Genomic DNA, 21,850 nt, shown 5'->3' on the forward strand with positions numbered 1-21,850 from the left:
TGCCCGCTTCTGGCGGCACTGGCTCACGGGGGTCCTTGGCTCATCCACCCTTGGTACCAGTGAGAAGGGTCGCGCCCTGGGCCGCTTGCTTACTGAACAACACCCAACGGGTACCAACTGCCCAGCCTAGGGCTAGTGAGGCCCTGATGCGTTGCTCATCCGGGCCCAACGTCAGGGTGCCTTTCCGGCGATCCGGGGTTCCGTGTCTTGCAAACTCTCAGGTAACACAGGATCACCACCGCCAGTCTGGGAAATGAAATGGCACCAGATGGCACTATTCCCGTCTATCAATGCAGGGGGTGCCAGAAGAGCGTCGCAGCTATCGTGACGGGTCAGGCTGCAATTCCTTGCCACTCTTTCTTAGTGTCTCAGCCCGCGGACTGTCATCCCTCTTTCCAGAAAAGCGCCCTGCTCACGGTGGAAGCGGGCAACAACTAGTTGACAATTACGACCCAACCTGTGCGAACGGGATGATGAGGTCTGTCTGTCTTTCAGGGGTTCGGGGCCAAGAGCACGTTGAGAGCCCATTCATCAAAGTCGAAGGTGCCATCTCGTCTTGTCAATCCGTTCTTCTTCGGTCAAAGCGAATGCAACCGTGTCCGGCGAAGGATCAAGGATAACGCGGCAACACATAGTGCAGGTTCAAGGGCGAGGACCAACCCTGGACTTATTCCGATTCAAGTTTCAAGCCAGCGAAAATGACGACTGGGCGTAGTCAGCAGGAACTGACACGTTGAGTGTCAAGAGGCCATAGTCTGACTAGGGGAAGGATCAAGAACCATCCCGTTTCTCGCTTTTTGGGAAGTTATAAGAGAAAGTACAGCCGCGGGCTGTTCGAGATGATCTAACACATCACCGAGTTTCTGGGAACTTCATGAAATTCTGTCGATCGCGGACCAGCGTGAGGTCGCATTCTGTGAAATTGCTCTCTATCTCCAGGGAAGCAATCTGCTAATGAAGTGCCACGAACCTGTTCAAACGCCACGCGCTGTACTGTAAGATACCGGCCCTGGGTCATGCCTCGCCATTTTGCCTTGCCCGTACCTGACGCCTCTATGATGATTTCAATGCATGATGGTGAAGCTCTGTATCTATGCCTCGCTCGTAAAATAGCCCCGGCGCATTATGTTGTAGTCATAGCTCGTCACTGGAGCTGCTTGACACGGTCAAAACGCTCAATGATTAATTATGTCCATAAATGTCGTCAAAGGTCACGTTGCTTCGTGCGTTGCGTCTCTGCTTTCACTCTCCGGATTATTGGTGAACGGTGTCTAGGTGGTTCTCCTTTTCTTCGTCAACCGTGGTGTTGTTCCGTTTTGACCCCAGTGGTGTCGACAAGCTGCGTCGGTGACTTCGACGATGGGCCAGAGCGTCTGGGGCGGTGGTTGAATCGGTCATCTCCCCAATGGGTGTGTCAGCTCGTGATGCTGCCCGTAGACTTGCCGCTCGGTGTCTGCTGGGAACGTCGCGAATGCTCTCTACACTCATACGGGTATGTATGGGGTTGATGTCTTGCTCAAGGCCCATGTCTTGGAAGTCTTTCGTACTCCAGCTCACACGATGGGCCCTTGCTCCATACGGCAGGTTCGATACACTAGTTCGAGACCGCGTGGATTGTGACCGAGACACGCTCACTTGATGACTTGCTTCCTTCTCCGGGTCCATGGAAGCGCGTGGTGACATGTACAGCTCGGCCATTTGGTTGTCTGGATCTTCGTCCTCAATTTTAGGCTGTCGCCGGACGCTCGACACCATAAAGTAGGGTTCTTTCGGACGTTCAGGCTCTGGCGGCGGTGGTGGCGGAGGTGGTTTCGGTCGGTCAGTTGCCTTACGGTCGACATGTGCGAAATATCGCGTTCGAGGTTTCAGCCATGATTTGGGTTTGATGGTCTCTCGGTACCGCGTGATGGACATGTAGCTGGAAATGGCTCCAAGGACGATCGCGATCATCAGACAAATGGTCAAAATCCCCTGGATGACGATGATGACCACTCCAATCACTGTAGTCATGATCCGATCCAGCCCGAATCGAGCGTCAAAGGCTGATGACAAGGCCACCGTCGCCACTTTGCTGAAGCCTAGGAGGTATACCATGATCAAGTTGAGCCGGTTGCTTTCGAATGGCCTCAGCAGGACAATTGCGACCAGAGCAATAATCTCCCAAGCCAGTAGACCGAAGACCTGGGTCAAGGCATGGCCTGCGGCACCGCCGTAAAATGCTGCCCTTACAAGTTCATAGATCAACCAGACGAAGAAAAACCACCACCTGCTCCGGCGGAATCTGGATGCCAGCCAACCGAATCTGGTGATGTAGTTTTCATCGTCATGAACATGAACTCTGCCAGTGTTCGAACCCGAAAGGTGCCTCTGGAGCCACGTTTTCGGTCGGGAGGCCTGGCCTTCTGCGTCCTGGGTTTCTGGCGCTTTCTTAAAGCTGATCTTATACCAAGCAGACTTTCCAAGATTTTCGCTGCCACGAGATTCGTGGCTTGCCTGCTCCTGTAACTCTGGCAAGACCTCAGACTTTTTCCTGTACCAGAGGGCGTATCCGGAAATGCCTAGATTTCCGACCAGGAAAAGTGTTAACATCACTGCTGCAATGGACTTGACGCCGTGGGCGCCCCCCAGCGTGAACTGGAACATGGTCAAGAACATCATCATGAAGAAGGCAATGTAGCATGTCCGCAAGACGGCCACAGCCATGAACCATAGCCAATGCTTCCGGAAATACCCAAGCCGAGTTGTCTTGACTAGTCGCGCGGCGGCCAAGCCTTCGATAGTCCATTTAAGCAGGAACACAGCGGCCAAAAGGCAGGCTATCAGGATGAGGAACCATAGAAGGCCCGTTAGAAATGCGTTGGACGCGGGTATGTTAAGCTCGGCCAAGGTTCCAGCAAAGCCAGAATAGTTCCCAGGGAGTGGCAATCCTGGTAGCACCGGCCTTCCGTACCACGAGAACTGCTGAGTACCGTTCGTGGTGTTCGTACCTTGTCTCTTGAGCAGGTGACCCATGTCAAAGGGATCCCCTTGGAGTGACGCAAACGGCGTCGGAACTGCTCGCTTGTAGATCTGTGAAATTTCATAGCCACCCCCGAGCCCGGAAGCATTTTCGCCGTTAGGAGCGGCGCCGACCGTGCTGATATTGCCGTGGTTGTTACCAATGAACTTGTTGATCGAATTCTGCATCTTCTGGCTGTAGATTATCCCGGCAGACCACGCATAATTACTCCAGAAAGAGACCAGAACACTTGGCCAGTTCATAGATAGCCCTCCAGTAAAGAAGATGTGCTGGTAGACGGAGAACACCACGAAAACAGAGACCGAGTGGGCATAATGCTTTCGGGTCTCGAAAACATCGTGTCCATACATGGCCGTGGCTGCCGAAGATATCAAGGCGACGACGGCAAAGGCGCCGAGCACAGAGGCCACGGCAGACGGATGCGAGAACGAGGCTCCATTGGTCACGACCGCAGAGAAGCAAGCAATTTGAGATTCGGTCGAGTTGGCAAAGATTCGAAGTATGGCCTGTCCTTCGAAGTCCGGAATGGTCAAGGCAATGGAGGGGATATTAGCCACGTCCGACGGCGCCACGGGGATGATGCCATTTGCGTTGATGGGTATGGACGAGTTGAGAGGACAAAGACTGTTGATATTGGCGTTGCATGGATTGAACGTCAGATTAAAACGGGACTGTCCATAAGCGAAAACGCCGATATACACTGCCATGTTCCAGTCAGCGGGCTGTCAGCACTTTAATCTGGAGAACAGTGTAACTCACTCATGAGACTCTCGTTTGTCAACGCAGAAGTTCCCTCCAGATGGAAGAGAACGGTCATGTTGTCCTTGTAGTAGGCGGCATCGAAACGGGTGACATTGATGAGTGAGTCGCCCTGGCAATCTCCATAATCCTGAGTGTACAGGGACGGTCGTCGGTCGTCGTTGAGGTAGACAGTGCCGTCGTTACCTGTATACTCTATCCATCTGATGTTGTCTGCTGCAGCCTGCTGCACATTCAATGCTAGAAGCACAATGACGATCGACCATGCTGTCCACCTGAAGTACCCGGCGCGCCGAAGCATCGACGCCATGGCTGCCAACGGCCCACGCCCGGCTTGTCAGATCGACGAGGATCCTTTTTCTAATTTTGAGTGACTGATCGCAGGATGAAAGATTTTGACATAACCAGATGGATGGAGCTTCGTTGGCTTTAGCTATGCGCAGCTTGACCGATCGGGTTCTTGGGATTAAGTGAGGATTCCGGGATTATGTGCAGATTTCTTCTTTATTCTATCTGGGAGCCCATTCTATGAGAGATCCAGGACGCAGGAGACTTGTGGGCTCAGTTCTGGCAAGGTCGCAGCGAGGGCATCTGGTCGGAGGTTCTGAAATGGTTTGCGGGTCGCTCGGCTAGGGCAGGTCGTGGGGGAGAGGGCGTGTATGTGCAGAATTAAGAGTATTGGACAGCTGTCAACGAAGGGTACGATGTTGTTCAAGGGGTGAGAGTAAAGGTTCGAGCACTTCCAGAGTGACAGAACGAGAGACGATGGGTGGGAACATGTCAAAGACGGGTACTCTTTAGTATGGTGGAAAAGTGGAAGGTGGGCATGGGAATTGTGACTTGGGTACTACTACCACGGCGACAGTGACACCCCACCAACCGGCTGGAGGCACCCAGGAGGGACGTGGCTGGAAAGCTGGAGCTAGCTAGTGGTATCAATGCATGCATCGTCCTACCTTTCGCAGATGGGCACGATGCCGAGACAGCAGCGTGGAGAAAGAACCGAGACCTCCGTTCCGCATGCGTTACTGCGACCACCACCACCAGCTGTTAAGCTCTCCAAGCTCCCTCAAAAGCCCATGTGAAAAGAGGCTAAACTCGCGAGAAAGCTTTACGAACTATGCCTAGTGTCTCGAAAAGCAGGTTTTACGTTAGTTTCCAGCTTCACGGGTCACTACGGAAGTCGGTGCCAATCAAGCTCAATGCATGCAGTGGCATATCGGCAGCATCATCCTTCTGGTGCTTCTGTGTGGCGCTTTCACTTTTGGGAATCAATGACGCGCGGCGTCGGCGCTGTTTATCCGGCGAGCGGCTCATGGTGGGGGAAACAGCGCCAGCAGTGACGTATTGACTATTGACTACTGACTATTGACTGCCCATTCCATGTACCGAGTACAGTACAGTGAGACGATTGAAAGATCTCTATCAACCTGACGATCCTTCATCTGTCTCATTCATGTCTGTTTCTCGTCCACAATGGCACTGCAGGCAAGGAGGTCCAGAAGCACACTGGTGTCGGTAGTTTATACCTCGTGTTCGCATGCATCAGTATCTATGTACGAGGTACCTCGTATGCCCAACCTCGATCCTGTGTAACCAACCCATCAATTGTGGGGAGGCTCGTATTTTCCGTGCCGTGTTGCAATCATCCCGCTTCTGCAGGAATGCTTGTCGACCCCTTCTCGTTCTCCATTTCCCTGCTGCACCATGACATTACACTTTCTATCCACAAATTGACTGCGGTGAGCCACAGCGGCACCGGTAAATCTCACTCCAAACAAGTTCGCGGCGCTGATCAGCATCTACCAGGATCTGAAATTTTTTTAAGAGAAACCGATCTGTTTTATTAATTCCACTGGATCTGCGGCTGACGAGGTGGCTTGCACGGCGTGGAGCTTCGTCGGGTAGTACAACCGTGAATATGCAGCCCGGTTGAGATGAAGCAAAGCTGTGGAGGCTAACGGTCGCGACAAGAGACGTCCCAAAAGAAAAATAAGATGGTTCCATATCTTTCTATCCCAACTTTCACAGTGTCTTCTCGATCTCGTCCACGGGCAACATCACCTCAACAATCTTCTTCTTGACCGCTTCACCGGGCTCTTCATACGGTCGCCGAGGTCGCAGCATGGCCTCAAGATCGCCTTGAACTCCGGCTTTCTTCGCACTGAACTGACTCACGGCATATTTCGTCGTGGCAATCCCGGCTTTTGTGGGGTTCTCGGCATGAGCAGACAATCTCTGCAGTGCCAACGCTTGGTCATGTTTGCCCATTTTCCACAGGTCGAAGACTTTGACGACTGTCTTGGGGAATATGTTGGCAAAGGCAGCAATGCAACCGGCCGATCCAGCCGCCAGGCCACCGACTAAGAAATCCGACTGCCCACCAAACACCGCAAATCGCTCGGGGTGGAAGGTGGCCGACAGCCGTGTGACCTTTCCCACCGAACCACAGGTCAATTTGACCCCAACAATGTTCGGAAACTCTTGCGCCAGAGCCGCAATAGCATCCGAGTCCAGGTCGAGGCCATTACACACGGCAGGGAAGTTGTAGATGAGGATGGGAAGAGGAGAGGCTTTCGCGACGGCGGCGTAGAAGTTGTGGACGACGGTAGGTGTGGTCTGCTTGCCGAAGTATGCGCACGGGAGCACGAGGACATAGTTCGCCCCGGCAGCATGGGCGTCAGCGATGTACTCAAGCACCTGTGCAGTCGAGTGCCCTCCGACCCCGGCAATGATGGGGTAGTTCTCAGGAACGGACTTTCGTGCCAACCGCAGGAGCGTAGCTCTTTCGTCGCGGGTAAGCAGAAAGGTCTCTGCATTTGTGCCCAAGATGACGAGTCCTTTCAGCCCCGAACTGGCGAGGTAGGAATAATATTGCGCTTGTTTGTCTGGGAGTAAGGTATCGGTGGCAGGATCGAAGAAAGTGACGGCAGGACAGTACACTCCCGCTGGAGGGACGGGATAGGCGTGGGGGGTCGGATCTGTAGAGCCCATGTTGCCTGAATTGATTCCTTGAAGGAAGGTTACTGGTCTTCAGGTGAAGGTAGTGATAGACAGACTGCGCCCTGGAACAAAATCCTCTCGTGAGAAGATGCATCGTTTTTATCATGCTGAGCCAACACCTCCGACAGCGGCACAGTCAATCGGTAACTGCGCCGTCGCCATCCTTGCCCGTGTTTTCCCCTCGCATGCGGGGACGCATTGAAAGGATTCTCAGGCGTTTCTATTGGCGATGCGGTCCTCCCTTTCGGCGTGAGATATGCCGGAGTCACGACTAGGCCAGCAGAGAAGGGATGCCCTGGCCACGGAGATACGAGTACAGACCTCAGGGATACACATCGGATCACCTTCGTCGAATCTGGTTCCTCTAGCAGAGAAAAGAACGTGTGCATCCAGATGCAGAGCCAACGAGATGGACAGCGCGAGCCAAGAGTGAAGATGCAAAATGCTGCTGCTTAGCAGAAGAGAAAAGAAAGTCAAAATCCGGGCCAAATATGCATCTATTTATTCGCTCTTCGTTCTGGTGCCGAAATCCTGGTTTGGAATATATTCCTCTCGTCTCACCAGTATCCTCCACTTGTCTGCAGGCTGTCTGCCACGAGTAACGCCGAGGAGACAGTTTTCTTGCACAAACCAGAGCATTTCCGATTTCGAAGCAACTAGGCAGTGCGAGACGGTCGTCCGGCTTATTCGAAGTTCAAGACAGCCATTTCGACTCGATCAACAAGACGGACACACAGTATAACTAACAACATTGACGACCAACGAATCTCTTGAGGACCTGTTCCGGGGACGCAATATCTCTTGCCTGAGGAATTGGGCGATGGCCCGATCTGGAAGATCAAATCTGGCGCCCACACCTTCGACAACTTTCAAACTCGACCGAGACTGGCGCTCTCGGAGGCGATACCAGTCGAAGTTGGGCTTGTTTATCCTCATCTTTATTGCAGCTCTCCTGGCTTTCCCTCTACTGCGCCACGCACAAGACGACACTTGTTCAGCTTCTCCTTTTCTCGTTCGGACTGGTCTGTGCAGCACTGTTTTTCATGCTTTGTGGAACTTGTTTCATCACCTGGGCGGAAACGGTCCTTGGATTCACAAGGTAGACAGTGTTAACTATTATAACTCGCCCCTCCCCAAGAAATGTTCCGTTGATCAAGTTCACATGGTAAGGTACAAATATGTAGACAGCACTCGGCAGGCTGGCACCCTCCGTGCTAACTTCTCTAGCTATCACGGCACGCTGAGCGATACCCGACAAAAGCTGCTGGCTCTCGTGAGTTGCTTTGGTGATCTAAAACCGGGGAGGCACTAACGGACTTGACCAGGTCACGTCGATCTCCTTAACCGACTTCAGGGCACAAGGGTGAATCTCACGGGGTCGCTCTCATTTCTCGAAGAATGGACCTATTTTACAGATCTCTCTAATCCTGCGTTCGAGAATTTGACTGCCACGGGCCCATATGCTGGAACACGACAGGCTTCTAACACGGGGAGAATTCTGCGGCAGCGGTACAACCATCTTGTCCCCGAGGGTCGCCCAACCAAATTCTGGTCTTGCAGCTCCCCACGGGACGTGGAGACTGCTGAACACTTCGCCACTGGATTCTTTGGCTCAGACTGGAAGTCTGATGGCTCAGCAGTGCTGGTAGTCATTCCCGAGGACGAAGATCGAGGCGCAAATACGCTTACACCAGGAGACACCTGTCTCAATTACCGCGACGACAAAGAGTACGGCCATGACCACGGTTACGCAAAGCTGGCAGAGTGGCAGAGCACATTCTCCCGGGCTATCAGCGAGAGACTCGCCAACGACGCAGAGGGAATGATATTCAGTCCCCTCGAAGTCTATGGTATGATCGATTTGCTTCCCTGGGCCCGTGTCACGCTCGAGAACTTTTTGCGATTCGCATGTGTTGGTTATCAAACGGGAGCTGACAGATATCCACAGGCATGATGGAAATGTGCGGCTTTGAGATCCTGGCAAGGGGAAAGAGCCCGTGGTGTGATGTATTCGAGCAGCGTGAGTGGCTCGAATTCGAGTATGCGCGAGACCTGCTGCACTACTATCGAGCTGGCCCAGGCAACAAGTTTGGGGCAGTCTTGGGTTGGTTGTGGCTCAATGCGACACAGCAACTCATGTCCAACCACTCGTCCAGAGACGTCTATTTCAGCTTCGTCCATGACGGTGACATCGTCCCTGCAGTGACCACGTTGGGAATCTTTGATGATTCTTTGGATCTGGGTCATCTTCCCACTGACCGGCTCGTGCCCGAGCGGAAATGGAAGACCAGTGACGTGGTGCCAATGGGGGGACGGTTGATATTCGAACGTATAACCTGTGAGACGAATAGAGAGGAACTCGCAACAGGCCGAGAGCATGCCGTACGGCTCTTTATCAATGACGGCCTGATCGATCTGACCAAGTTGCCCGACACGGTCCCTTTCAGTGCCATAGAAGGTGCCGTGTCGTTGGAAAGCTTCCAACACACCTTGTCCACCAAAGGGACACAGCTGGGGGATTTCCGAGAAATCTGCTCTTTACCCAGCGACGCACCAGATCGAATCAATTTTTTACATCAATAGGACAAGAAAAGGTATATAGACAGTGATAGAATCAAATACAATTGTGGACAGAGCCAACGGCGTAATGAATAAGGCTGGAGTGTATTAATAGCATCTCCTACTGCGCACAGGGTAATACCTCGTACATACTGAAGTAATAGAGCCTAGTGAGCCCAAAACCCCTGAAATTCGGGTTATTTGGGGAACACGGCCCGAGGCTGAACCAAATCTCAATGTTTCAGTGGGTTGCACCTCGACCAGAGCTGATCTCACGCTGCGGCTGACACAGCGCACAGGGGCTGAAAGATATAATACTGTTGAAGACAGGTTGCTTTACCATTCACTTCAGGAAGCCTGACGAGCTTCAACTTCTTCTGCATTCCCAACAACAGCACCAAGTATTCACGGTTGCCCTTGGACACACTCTCTCACCCAGCAAGAAATCCACTCCAACTCCAGTCCTGCGACGCGGGTAAACAAACACCAGACTGCACACACTATCTGCAGTGACCCTGCCGACGAACCCATTCCACTCCCTCTGATACCCTTCATTCGAGCCAGAAGTCCTCTCGAGAGCCTTATCTTCTCGTGTTCCTGCGATCGATAGCCTAGTGGCGAGAGTCTGCGGATTTTATCAAATCCCTTGTTTTGGAAAAGTGATAAAAGAAGGACATAAACCCGACCAACAACGAAGAAGCAGCACCAGCACCAGCACCAGCACCAGCGATGGCCGACCTACAAACGCCCACCGAAGCAACGCTTCTGTCGACGTCGAACTCAGCGACCGAGTACACCACCCCAGTCTCAAAAGAAGCAGCTACACAGGTCTCACTCGTGCCCGAGCCGACACCTGCCCCCACAGCGACAACCACAGTGACTATCAATGGTGTCGCAGACGCAAGCACCAGCACTGCTACCCTTACAAACGGCACTGCACCTACACCAGCGGCGACCTCTACGCCTGCCCCTGTAGCAGATGGATTGGCCCAACACGGCAAACCAGCCAACCTGAGGGAGGAAGATGACCCGCTGCTGTTTTCCCCGTCGCTCATTTCCGAAGAAGTCATGTCACGACTGCCCGAGGGCTACACGATCCGCCCTCTGCGACGGAGCGATTACTATGGAGGTACGTCTTGGCCTTGAGCTCCCTGGAGTCACAGACATCATATTCCCAATTTTGGCAAGATACAAACCCGTGTACTGCGCAAGAGGTTGACCTAACCCTCTTCCTGCTCCAGGCTTTCTTCCCACCCTCCGCGTTCTCACCACCGTGGGCGAGCCCACGCTGGCCGAATTCAACGCGCGCTACGACTTCATCTCCTCGCGCAACGACACCTACTACATCCTGGTCATCTGTGACGAGACGTCGACCGTCGTGGGCACAGGGGCTGTGATCGTGGAGCGGAAATTCATCCACAATATGGGCCTGGTGGGCCACATCGAGGACATTGCGGTGGCGAAGAATCAGCAGGGCAAAAAACTCGGGCTCAGGATCATCCAGGCGCTGGACGCGGTGGCCGAGAGAGTCGGCTGCTACAAGAGTATTCTGGACTGCAGCGAGGCCAACGAGGGGTTCTACGTGAAGTGCGGCTTCAAGAGGGCCGGGCTGGAGATGGCCCATTACTATGAACAAGGCCCAAAGTCGAGTTACGAACGGTCGTGAGGGGCGATCTGGGCCGTCGGAGCAGGTTAGGAAAAATCGTTGGGCGGCGTCGCTGGGAAAGAATGGGTCTGGGATTGGCGCTGTGCCGGTTCCTGTGGAAAGAGTGGTACACCTGCTGACACGCCACCACTTCGCCACGAGGTCGAAGATGAAGATGCGTCTTATACTGCTATGGATGGACGTTCTGACGAGTCTATCATGGGAAGCGAGCTTTTATGTCTGCGATAAAGCGATTCTGCGGGGGATAGAGAAAAGACAAATAAATTAACGAGAACTGTGTCGGAGCCACCAGCCACGGAGACAGGAGGAGCTGGAAGACAGAGGACGAAGAATGAAGGAGACATGCCTCGCAGACACAGACACATACACAGAGGAAGAAAGAAAGAACAGGCCAGTTCGTCCGCCCGTCTGCGGGTCTATCATCGGCCTCCTCAAAAAGTATCGAGTATTTCTATTTCTTTCTCTGTCCTTTCTCCTCCGAGTGTTTGGCGGCCCCATGTCTGGTCCTGGGCCCGGAAAGCAAGTCAGGGGGGCTTTGTTTACATAGAGCGTTTCTATGAGGTCTCATGGAACGAATCCTTTGAGGACCAGACAGACCGACACACAGACAGACAGACAGAAAGAAAGAGGAGGGAGGGGACACGGGGTTCCTTTTTTCTTGAACAGGATATTGGAACAACCCAGTCGGGAAGGTCAAGAGGGTACCAATATGGGCTGGTATGTCATATATCAACATATCTCTGTGTGTGTGCCACTCCTGTTCCGTTTTCCTTCCTGTGGAGATTCTTTCCTTCTATCCCTACACAGCGAAGCTTTACTCTCTCATGCCAGGCTTGCAAGACCTTCATGATTTCTCGCGGCAAGTTATTCCTCTTCCTTTTTTTCTTTTTTTGGGAGAGAGGGTGGGAGAGGGGTTTGGTTACAATGCTCGGTAGTCGATGGATAGATGCTTGAGGGAGATGAGAGGAAGAAGTTGATTTGCAACTACCGTCAATCTCTCCCTACTGCTGATCGCAAAGGGGACCAGCTCGAGCGAGACGCTTCTGCTACCAGCGGAAAAGTCTTTGCCTCCGGTTTCCATGGTTGAACGGATGTATACAACCTGGCACGGAGTCATCTTCATATTAGGTGCAGAGGTTCAGTCCTGATGGAAGAAGACAGTTCCGGTGTACCTATCACCTATTTCGTCCCAAGCACCGACCTGCATACCTTCACGACATTTCTTACGGGACGGAGTGAGTCAAGCATCTGCAGCCTTGGAACCCCTGAACCTTTGCCCTTCTTTTCTCCTTTAGAATCGTGGCATGGGAGGTTGGGAGCGGACGGCGTCAACACCATGGACAGGAAACTTCGAGGCTGTCTCTGGCTTCCACGAAAGAAGGTGATAGGGTCTCCGAGCCGTATCTCCCTGCCTTCTATTGTTAGGACATATCCGGCAAGTCAGAGCTCAAGGTCGATCGATCTGTGTCCGTTTGAGACTTTTTTTGGCCAGCTGCACAGCCTTCTTCCCTTCTTTTCGGCCCCTTCACAGACCAAGTATGGGCACCAGCTCAAGCGCAAGTCTTGAGAGGGCATGCTTTCTTGCTCGCTGCATGTCATCCGGCTCGCGCCGAGTTGCGCGGTTTTGCATTCTCTTTGCATGGTGAAACCGAGAGCCTCGCCTCCGGCCAAGCAAGGGGCGTCTTGAAACAGGCAGACGAATCCCCTGTGGAGCTATTGCCTGCTTTTACCTTGATTAAAATGGCGAGCGATTCACACATCTCGCTCTTCTGTAAGCATTATGACTCAGGTCGTCCATTGTTGGTTCGCTTGAGTGACACGTGACCCGGATGTGTTAGGCAGCACTCAAAATCTCCCCTCTCAGACCTTGCAGATCATGTGGCGCTGATATTTGCAACAGGCTTTGATGTGCATGGGACACGTATGAGTGCGAAAACCCTGAGCGCCCCCGCGTTAGCAGATGGCGAGGCGAGGTTGATTGTTTGAGTCCGGGAGACGGGTTCGCTGCTCTGCTGCTGATCAGAAATCATAGCTGGTTCTTACCTGGCCGCTTGAATTCGTGCGAAATTTGACGACGATGATGATCAACTTTGATCTTTCCATTTCCTACTCATGGACTGGTCTTACCTTGAGGCTGCTGGTGGAGTGTTAACCGCCGGCTCTCCGCGTCAGCTTCCAGAAGACTGTGGACGTGATTGTCACAGATGGATTGGGATCCCCGTATTCGGATGAGTCCAAGGGATGCTACTGAGCGGATCTCAAGAAATCGTGCTCACGTCCGATGTCATCTGGCTCCCATCTAGGCAGCAGGCAGCCTGGACCATCGAAACCGACGTCTTGACAACGACATTCCCCATAGCAGTGACTGCTGGGTCTGAGTTGGCGGCATCTCACGGGATTCTAGCACATCCGGTCGCCGGAGTGGTGCCCATCGTGCAAGGCCGCAGGGCGTTGGGCGTTGTTGCCAGCGTCTGATGTTGCATTCCTGCATCGACGACGGGCACCAACGGGCTTGTTGTGATAGAAGTCTATGTGATGACAAATGCAGAGATGTTGACAGGCAGGGGCGGCATTCGCGTCGCCGCTCACAAGTCGACCGAATTTGTGCAATTTGCACAACTCTGGCAGGGCCCCAGAGGAGATGGCCGTGCGCTTTTCTGGCCAAGCGACAGCGAGCCCATCAAGTCCCGAGGGCTGGTACGAGCATCTCGACTTGTGTTCACAAATTTGGCTTTTTCGAGTAGCAGTCAGTCATTGGGTCGGCAGGAGTGCTTCTGCCTGTTTTTGGTGGCCAATGTTGGCCGCACTGCTCTCCCATCTCGGAAAATTGAGGAACGTCTGATCCGTGACCTGGGCTCGCTGGCTCGCTGGGCACTCGCCAAGAGGAAGTTTAGGCTGCCCCAAACTGGCAAGGATAAGATTTCAAAAATGGGTCGCGCTGCTTTCTATTCCCGCCCGCCCTCAGCCACTCGCAAAGGTAAGGCAGCCTCCAGCAGACCTGAACCCAGCCCCCAACTTCGCCGCGTCTAGCAGGACGCAGCACACGGGAGGTATGTTGGAATACTTGATATGAGGCTGATTCTAGGTGAAGACGTAAGTTTTGCCGTGACTCTGCAACAGGGAGGAGGCTCCTGATGTTCCTGGAAACACCAGTGGGATCCATCAGCCCTCATCCACCGGTAGAACAGGGAGGCAGCGGAATCACCGCCCAAAGGAGGCAAAGTGGCGGTTTGCCGCCCGGTTTGACTCACGCTCTTTCTGCAGTTGGGCTTCGTCCTCCCGGTCAGAGTGCCGGTCACCCACCCACCACACCTGGCCACGGCAACATTGCCCTTCGCTAGGGGGGCGAATCAGGCTGGCGATGATTCACCACCACGCGGGGTGTTGGCTGGCCCGATTGGAGAGTGCGTCGCGTTGTCAGACACTGATTAGTTGTGCTTAGCTTGGTTTGCTCTTCTTCCTCTTGTGTGTTTGACGTATTCGCACAGTTACACATGCGGCCAGCCTCATGTTGACCTGGCGGTGGTGGCCGGACTCTGTCTGTCTCCCAGGTGAACCAAGAAGGCCAATATAGGGCTTGGGGGAGGCATAAGGAGCTCGATCCGGCGAGCCGTCAAGGAACAGTTTATGAATGGAACGACGGACCTGGATAGCAATCTATTAGCGGAGATGACTAACAGAATCTGATATAATCTTCGTTCTGGCAAAAAATCCCAGCGAGCTTTATTGGCTGTTGTGTTTCGCCAGCGTTCTTGGTTGCACAGAACTGGGAGGGCGAGCGGCTGTAGGTTTCTTGACCGAATGCTCCGTACTCCGTGCTCGGGCTGGAGAAGCACATCATCGACGCCTTGTTTGCAATGAGGCCCAGGAAAGGCCCCAACTGAGGGCCGCCTATCTTTTCCCATATGGTCTGTTGGATGAACTGGAATCCCAACGGAGCAACGAAGAGGCCATAGGAGGGAAAAGACAGGCAAGAGGAGCCACCGTAGTTTGTTTGTAGGGGACATGCTTGTAGGCCCAGGCAGTGTCGTTAGGCTAGAGTCAATCAATAATAATAAGCAAACTTCCAGAGGGCACTTCATGCCTGGTCCAGACAGTGGGTGTGAGTGAGTGTTGGGGGGGAGAAAGGTCAAGGGTGGGTGTGTGTCGCTAGGGGGAGCACTGGGGGGTCTCAGGTTCAGGTTGGAATTTGAGTCATCGGCTGATGATCTGAGGCCGCTCGCTGTTCAGCGGTGGGCGAGCCATCCAGTGCAGTGGCGAGGGTGCCACCCCCAGCCCTTATATCCTCCATACCACCGCCAGCGGCCCGGCATGAGGTCCTCCTCTACCACCAGACAAGATGAAGCAATCCATGGATCGCAGCACTGGCTGCTCGTTATACTTTGTTCACATCTGAATCCCCCTGAGGACGTACTCTGGTCATAAGACGCAGGTTTTCGCCAACCCGACGCACTCGATCTCCTCTGTAAGCCCTTCCAGCACTCCTGGCTGCGAAAAGCATCTCTCTCGCATATCGCCACAAAGAAGAAAGACTCACATCGAGACTGAATTGCTGTCCAAAACACATCGACTGACTCACGGGACAATGTCTGCCTATAGACACTGTATATTTAGGACCATTTTATATTTGCCACGACCGCCGCCGAGTACACAGATACCCAGAGACACGGGCTGAATCCAGATCGGAGCGTCTCCCGTCTCTCAACCACCGAGTCTTGTCACGCATTCACTCCCTCCAATTCACATTTACCTCTTAATCACCGACACATCATCGCCGCCGTGTCTACGGGACCTATCTTCAATTACCTCTCTCTCACTGCCCTCTGAACCAAACCTTGCCGGTTGTTTCGTGCCTTGAAAAGAGTCCTCAGAGAACACGGCCTAACCCACACCTCTCCCGTCAACACTCTCCACTCCCATCAGAGTCATCAGGACAATTGGTCATTAGCCATGGTTTCTTGGTCGCTGTCATATATCCACGAAGAACCATCTGCACGCCGAAGCCCACCGCCAGAGTCACGAATTGTTTTGGTAACGCCTCACCAAGATCGGTTTGAGACAGACGAGCATTTGTACCTCGAGATCTGCCTCAGTCAGTTGGCCTAGGCTCAACTTTCCAAGGCGCGTCAGATCTCGTGCTTGTCGTGATCAAGCCAGCTTGCCAAACAAAACAGTTCTTCAGTGCTCTGACTTGCGGTGGGTTCGCCACCCATTGCCTTCGGTAAGAATGAATACAATCCAAACAAAGGACAACATGCTCATTCCGCGCGGCAGGTTCTTCTAATCGGTTATTCTTCTATCAGCGTGGATATTTTGTAATTGAAACCGTGAACGCCACCAACTCGGGACGGTCTTCTCAATCCTTCGAAATCGCAGGATCAGTTGGCCTTTGCGTATCTAGAAGATGGGCTTTGAGGAGGTCGCAGCCTTCTCCAACTCTCATCCCCCCCAAAATATACAAGATTCAGTCGAAAGATGGCTCTCTCCGGTGTCGAGGGAAGAGCCGGGCCGATTCTACAACTACCGGCAGTCCCATGAACGATGGGCCTTCAATACCTATAACGTGAAACCGGACCTCGATCAAACCAGCACTGCTTCCGTTGACGACGATATCAGTGTGAGCGATTCGGCACATGAGTCGTACTCTTCCGAGTCATCGTCTCAGACGTCATGGACGTCAACAACCGATCCTGGCGACATCTTCCTGGACGAGGACGGCAGAGAACCACTCCCGCCTCTCAAGAAGGTGCTCTCTCACCCACCACTGGAGCCCCAAGAGCTGTTGCATGGACTACAGATAAAAGATGCTGGCGCTTCTGACAACAACTGCGTCATTGGGTATGCCTATCGTAGCCTCAAGGCTCGAGTCTCAACTCATCTCCAACAGTCTGGTAAGGCATGTCTACGACTCGGTCGTGGTGGTGAAGCCAGCTTTGACCCAGATGCGCAACACTGGAGTGCTCGGAGGAACGCTTGTTCCCTCAGGAGACAATGCCCACCCAAGTTGAAGAGAGACACCGACGTGACAGAGCAATTTGTATCTCTGCTCATCATCTTTGCCAAGAGACTGATCACCGCCATATGGCCCCTCTCTGACCGGCCGCCGATGATGTCGGACTGTTTCAATGGCGCTGGTGTATTACGTCTGGATACCTTCATCAAGGAAACTCTCCGACGCTCCAAGACAAGCTACTCGACTTTGCAAGTCGCGCTGTACTATCTCATCCTCCTCAAGGCCAGGATGCCCCATGGCCAGTCCAAAGCCGGTTGTCGAGGCGAGCAGTCTGAGAGATCTCAGTGTCGAGCGATGCAGTGTGGCCGCCGCATGTTCTTGTCGGCGCTCATGTTGGCTTCGAAATATTTGCAAGATCGCAACTACTCGGCCCGGGCTTGGAGCAAGATATCGGGCCTACGAAGCAGTGAAATCAATGAGAACGAAAGGGAATATCTCGCAACCATCAACTACGACCTGCATGTCCCGAAAGAGGCTTTTGACAATTGGAGCAAGATTGTTTTGGTCTTGAGTAAATTGCCCAGCGAGGGGTCTGCGTGCCGGCCAGGCTCTTTCGATGCCAACTTCGGCCCCCCTGGTGGCCGTGCCAACACTTCCTTGACCGCCATGATCTCACAAGTGGGGTTGGACGAGAGCGTCAACGACCATCTGTTCTCAGAGACGTGGTGGACAGCTTTACTTCGGAAACTAGACCCGAGCATTGTCAAAGACACGACACATGTGGACGACTTCTTGCGTGCCAATATACCTAGCGACAAGATGGACGTCGTCACGTCCCTTGCGCATCTCAGCAAGCAAGAGAGCAGGCGACCGGAAAGCGCAGAGGCTAACTCTCATGGCTATGATTTGAATTTCAGCGAAGCCTTGAAGACACGCGCCCCCGAGCCAACCAAGACTCCAGCTGTTCCAACTGCCCAAACTCCTGTCCAGATGAGTCCCGCGAAGGGTCTCGCACTACCGAGTCGTCCTCAGCTCGGAAACCTTCCGACCCCGCAGACTACTCCTCGCATTCCGGATCAATATTCGTGGGAGCGAAGCTGTGGCCGACCTTCTCTTCGCTGCTCCGCCTCGGTGGATGCGCTGCGAAGCATGCGGAAGCAGTGTTTCATGAACGCTAGTCTCGAACGTTGCCCCCCTCCTCGACCCCAAAGCCTGGTTCTGCCATCTGTGAAGTGCCTTTTGCGTCCTGCCGAGACAATTCAGGAACTTCCCAGTCGGTCAACCACCCCAGTGCTCTCATCACCCGCCTCGACCGCTTCGGACTCGACGACTGTGACGTCGCGATCCCGGTCGTCATCAATTTCATCCAACTCGTCGTGGTCGTCCTGGGCACCAAGCATACCGCCGCTGCGGAGAAGGGTGTGGAGCGGCATCAGCTCTCCTTTATCTCGAGTGTCTTCGCTGTCAGACCGGCATTGCAAGCCCGTCTCGACGGATTGTGAAAGTACCGAGACGACTCCCAATCAACAAGGCTGCGCCGAGGAACCTCTCCACCAACATTCGAACAACATCCCTACTAGTTCTGAGGTCGCTGCCATCCGTGGACTCATGTCATTGTCAGCGCTGACGGAATCACCGAGCCAGAGTGTCACCCCAACACCTCGGCGACTCGCTGACACAGGTGAGGGCGTGGCTCATCAGAGCCATGATCACCCCAGGGGACAAAAGAGGACTCTCTCCAAGGTCGACTCCGAGCTCCATGCCCAAGTAAGGAGCATTCTGTCGCAGAGCCAGACACACATGGGCGTCGTCGAAGATTCTCTACCACTTTACCCCTGCATCACACCCACGCAACTGCAGCATCCAACCAAGCTTCTGACCGAGTCGCGGAGAGCAGTCTCCAATGCCACAGGCACGAAACGTCATTGCTCCATGCAACACTCTTCCTCCACGCCTGACCTGTCCATGCGCTTTCTCACAGAAGGCATCATCGCATCTTGATGTTGGATGATGTAGAGAGTTGCCGTCTCGTACGAACATCTCGTGACCAGGTCTGTGTCCGGTATGACGGTTTCCGTGATCCTTCGTGGCTGTGGGGTCTCGTCGGGAGCACTCTGTTACCACGGCTGCCTTTGCTGTCGCTGTCGTATGCGCGATTGGAGACACGATGCCGCGCCGGGTGTAACCCTGCCTCTGACGAGATGGTGCCGGACGACACCCAACGTCCTGTACCTCTGTCCTATATAGCCCACAACGGCTTCCGGACCCGTCCACAAGACTCTTACACAGACGAGCAGTCAACTGCCACAAGCATCTACGCCATGTCAAATGTACAAGCGGGACGCAGGGCAAAGTGGAAGGTCCCGAAAAAGCACCTGTTCACTATCCAAGTTAGCAGATAACAACAACCTCACCATCCATCTTGATATCAAATCTATCGCCAGGACGAATCAAAGGGATCCAAGTGGTGCGGAGGAATACTCGCATAATCATGTCAGCGCTATCATGTTAATTGTATAGCTCATGCAAGTCAATTTTTTTTTTCTCTTTGACTATATCGTCCTCCGTGATTAATGTCCCTGTCCCTTGTTCGTTCCTACTACTGGCGGATAATCCGTGATCTGATCATCCTGCTAAGCCCGTCCTGCGTTCTCTCTTTCTTTTCGACGCTGTCTGACCTCATGTTCCATCTACCTATCCTTTAACCCCCCATCACTGACAATCAATCATCCCCTCCTGTTCCTCCCTCTGGTCTTCCGCGGCGGTGTGCGTTCTTGGGATCGCCCTTCACCTTTCATTCTGAGGGAAAGCCCGAGGCAGTGTACATACTTAGTACCTCGCGTCTTACTGACTGAGTATTGGCGCGTTGGCGACTCGGCGTGCTCGGCTAGGGCAGTGTGTGAGTGATGTACTTGACTGATTGATTGGACTGACAAGCCACCTGGTGAGCGCCCGATATCGGGAACACAAGACGCCGTTTGTTACCTTTACTCTCTTGGTTGGCTTGGCGCCTGTTCACCGCCTCGGGTCACGAGGGACGAGATTAGATAAGATCAGCCGCGGATAATGAATCAAGATAACTAACTCCTAGCACATCGTGTTCCGTAGCCCATCCTCCGCCGCGGTCACCATCTCCATACGCAAGTATCATCTGCTCTTGACGGAGAGATCCTACTACTAGCGAGACCTGCGATACCTAGAAATACGTTCTGCCGGTAGGTGCAGGAAGACCTATCCATCACCCTGACCAGCCGAAAGTCGATTCAATTGCCCATAGGCCTTGACGGGGAGGGTGTTGACTAAACACGCTACAGGACTCTGCTCCCTGCAAGTACTTGCTTGTCCATATACCCACCTAGGTATCTCCTGTCCTACAGCCTCAAGGGGTCTAATAGATAGGTGACACAAGCCAAGGGGCGCGAGCAATCATCACCATCCACCAGCACCAACTATTACCACCACCTTCATCACCATCACCATCACCATCGCCAACGCCAACCGGCACTCCCGACTATATTATTCCCCGTTGGCCTCCCCTCCCGATCATTCATCATCATCTTCTTCTACCTCCCACCATCCGACTGGATTCTGAGCACCCTGTCCGCCAAGGAACGACGCAGGGACAGGATCAACCGATTTCCCCCAAAAGGAACGGGGCGCGATCAAATACACACTGATACACATACACCCAGCACCCACAACATACATTCCCCATACGCGCAGGTCTTAGAGCCGCACCCTCGAACAATGAGGATCCATTCGCCGTGGACGCTGGCGGCGGTGGCGGTGCAGATTCTGGGCCTGCTGGGCCCGCGGGCCGCATTGTGCGCGCCCCCGGCGGTGGGCGTGGCCGTGATGGAGAGGCAACACGGAAGACACCATGAGCAACAACAGGACGGCCAGATGAATATGGTGGTGGGTCCGTCTCCGCTGGCACCGGAGGAGCCACCACGCGAGCGGTGGGAACATGAACAGCAGGAGCAGCTGCTCGGTGAGAGTCCTTCTGCGGCGGGCGCGGGAATCGAATCGTTGTTCTCGGATACGCCGTACAGAATAATCCCCTTTCCGCCGCTGTTCGCCGAGTCGATCGTGGCGCAGCAGGCACGCACCGCCTCCTCCTTCAACGACGAGGACGACGATCGTCACAGTGAAGAAGACGGTGGAACAAAAGACGGCCAAGACTCAGACTCAGACAATCCCACCGTCTCCCGCCCGACGCGGTACTACTCGACCGTGCTGGGCCGACGGCTACTGGCCCTGTCGTCGCACGGGGTCTTGACGACCGTGTTCCCCGCGAACCTCTCGTCGTCGGATCCCTCCACCCACGGCGTCCCCGCGTCGGTGGCGGACACGCCTATCGGGCTCCCCGAGTACATCGCGTCGTGCGAGGAGCCGAGCGGCAACCCCACGATCCTGTCGCTCAAGGTGTCGACGTCGACGCGCAACGCCGTGGCCGGCTCCAACGTGTCGCTGACCCTCAGCTGGTGGGACGAGTACATCCACCTGACGGGCAAGCAGCCCTGGGCCCTGGCCAACCTCCCCCGCCTGAGCCTGACCGGGTACCTGGAGGAGATCTCGGCGGACGAAGTCAGCCAAAACTCCATCGAGACCTGCTTCTTGCAGAAGCACAGGGACAGTGTCATGTGGCTGCCCGGCCGGAAGTGGGCGGCACATCAAGGCTATTGGACTCGGCTGGTCGTGACGCAGGCGTATTGGATAGGCGGGTTCGGGGACAAGAACTATATTGGCTGGTTTGACCCTGACGAGTGGAGGACGGTGAGGAAAGAAGACTGGGAGGGTGTTAGATTGCCGGGGGAAAAGGAGTGAAGGAATTTGTTTTGGGCTCGGCACGAGAACTATCTGGTGAGAGCCGGTGCATGAATAAGGTTGG

The 21,850-nt window shown here is 54.0% G+C and overlaps 6 protein-coding genes across 6 annotated transcripts; 4 read left to right on the forward strand and 2 right to left on the reverse strand.

Annotated features, from left to right (window-relative positions):
• Positions 1-1,254: 1,254 nt before the first annotated feature.
• On the reverse strand, positions 1,255-4,088 carry AYL99_09150 (hypothetical protein; the record flags this gene model as incomplete). Its single annotated transcript, XM_018840657.1, has 2 exons — positions 1,255-3,719; positions 3,779-4,088. 2 exons carry the CDS (start codon positions 4,086-4,088, stop codon positions 1,255-1,257), a joined length of 2,775 nt encoding a protein of 924 aa, XP_018690404.1.
• A 1,715-nt stretch (positions 4,089-5,803) lies between these two features.
• AYL99_09151 (hypothetical protein) lies at positions 5,804-6,772 on the reverse strand (the record flags this gene model as incomplete). The annotated part of the gene is made up of 1 exon (XM_018840658.1): positions 5,804-6,772. One exon carries the CDS (start codon positions 6,770-6,772, stop codon positions 5,804-5,806), a length of 969 nt encoding a protein of 322 aa, XP_018690405.1.
• Positions 6,773-7,943: 1,171 nt separating this feature from the next.
• AYL99_09152 (hypothetical protein) lies at positions 7,944-9,364 on the forward strand (the record flags this gene model as incomplete). The annotated part of the gene is made up of 4 exons (XM_018840659.1): positions 7,944-7,946; positions 8,009-8,054; positions 8,107-8,631; positions 8,730-9,364. 4 exons carry the CDS (start codon positions 7,944-7,946, stop codon positions 9,362-9,364), a joined length of 1,209 nt encoding a protein of 402 aa, XP_018690406.1.
• A 705-nt stretch (positions 9,365-10,069) lies between these two features.
• On the forward strand, positions 10,070-11,006 carry AYL99_09153 (hypothetical protein; the record flags this gene model as incomplete). Its single annotated transcript, XM_018840660.1, has 2 exons — positions 10,070-10,469; positions 10,582-11,006. 2 exons carry the CDS (start codon positions 10,070-10,072, stop codon positions 11,004-11,006), a joined length of 825 nt encoding a protein of 274 aa, XP_018690407.1.
• Positions 11,007-16,410: 5,404 nt separating this feature from the next.
• Positions 16,411-18,960, forward strand: AYL99_09154 (hypothetical protein; the record flags this gene model as incomplete). The annotated part of the gene is made up of 1 exon (XM_018840661.1): positions 16,411-18,960. The coding sequence occupies one exon, from the start codon at positions 16,411-16,413 to the stop codon at positions 18,958-18,960; it is 2,550 nt and encodes an 849-aa protein (XP_018690408.1).
• Positions 18,961-20,706: 1,746 nt separating this feature from the next.
• AYL99_09155 (hypothetical protein) lies at positions 20,707-21,786 on the forward strand (the record flags this gene model as incomplete). Its single annotated transcript, XM_018840662.1, has 1 exon — positions 20,707-21,786. One exon carries the CDS (start codon positions 20,707-20,709, stop codon positions 21,784-21,786), a length of 1,080 nt encoding a protein of 359 aa, XP_018690409.1.
• Positions 21,787-21,850: the final 64 nt, after the last annotated feature.

This window comes from Fonsecaea erecta (genome assembly GCF_001651985.1).
Source record: "Fonsecaea erecta strain CBS 125763 chromosome Unknown Scaff8, whole genome shotgun sequence".
In the NCBI taxonomy this organism is placed as follows: Eukaryota; Fungi; Ascomycota; class Eurotiomycetes; order Chaetothyriales; family Herpotrichiellaceae; genus Fonsecaea; species Fonsecaea erecta.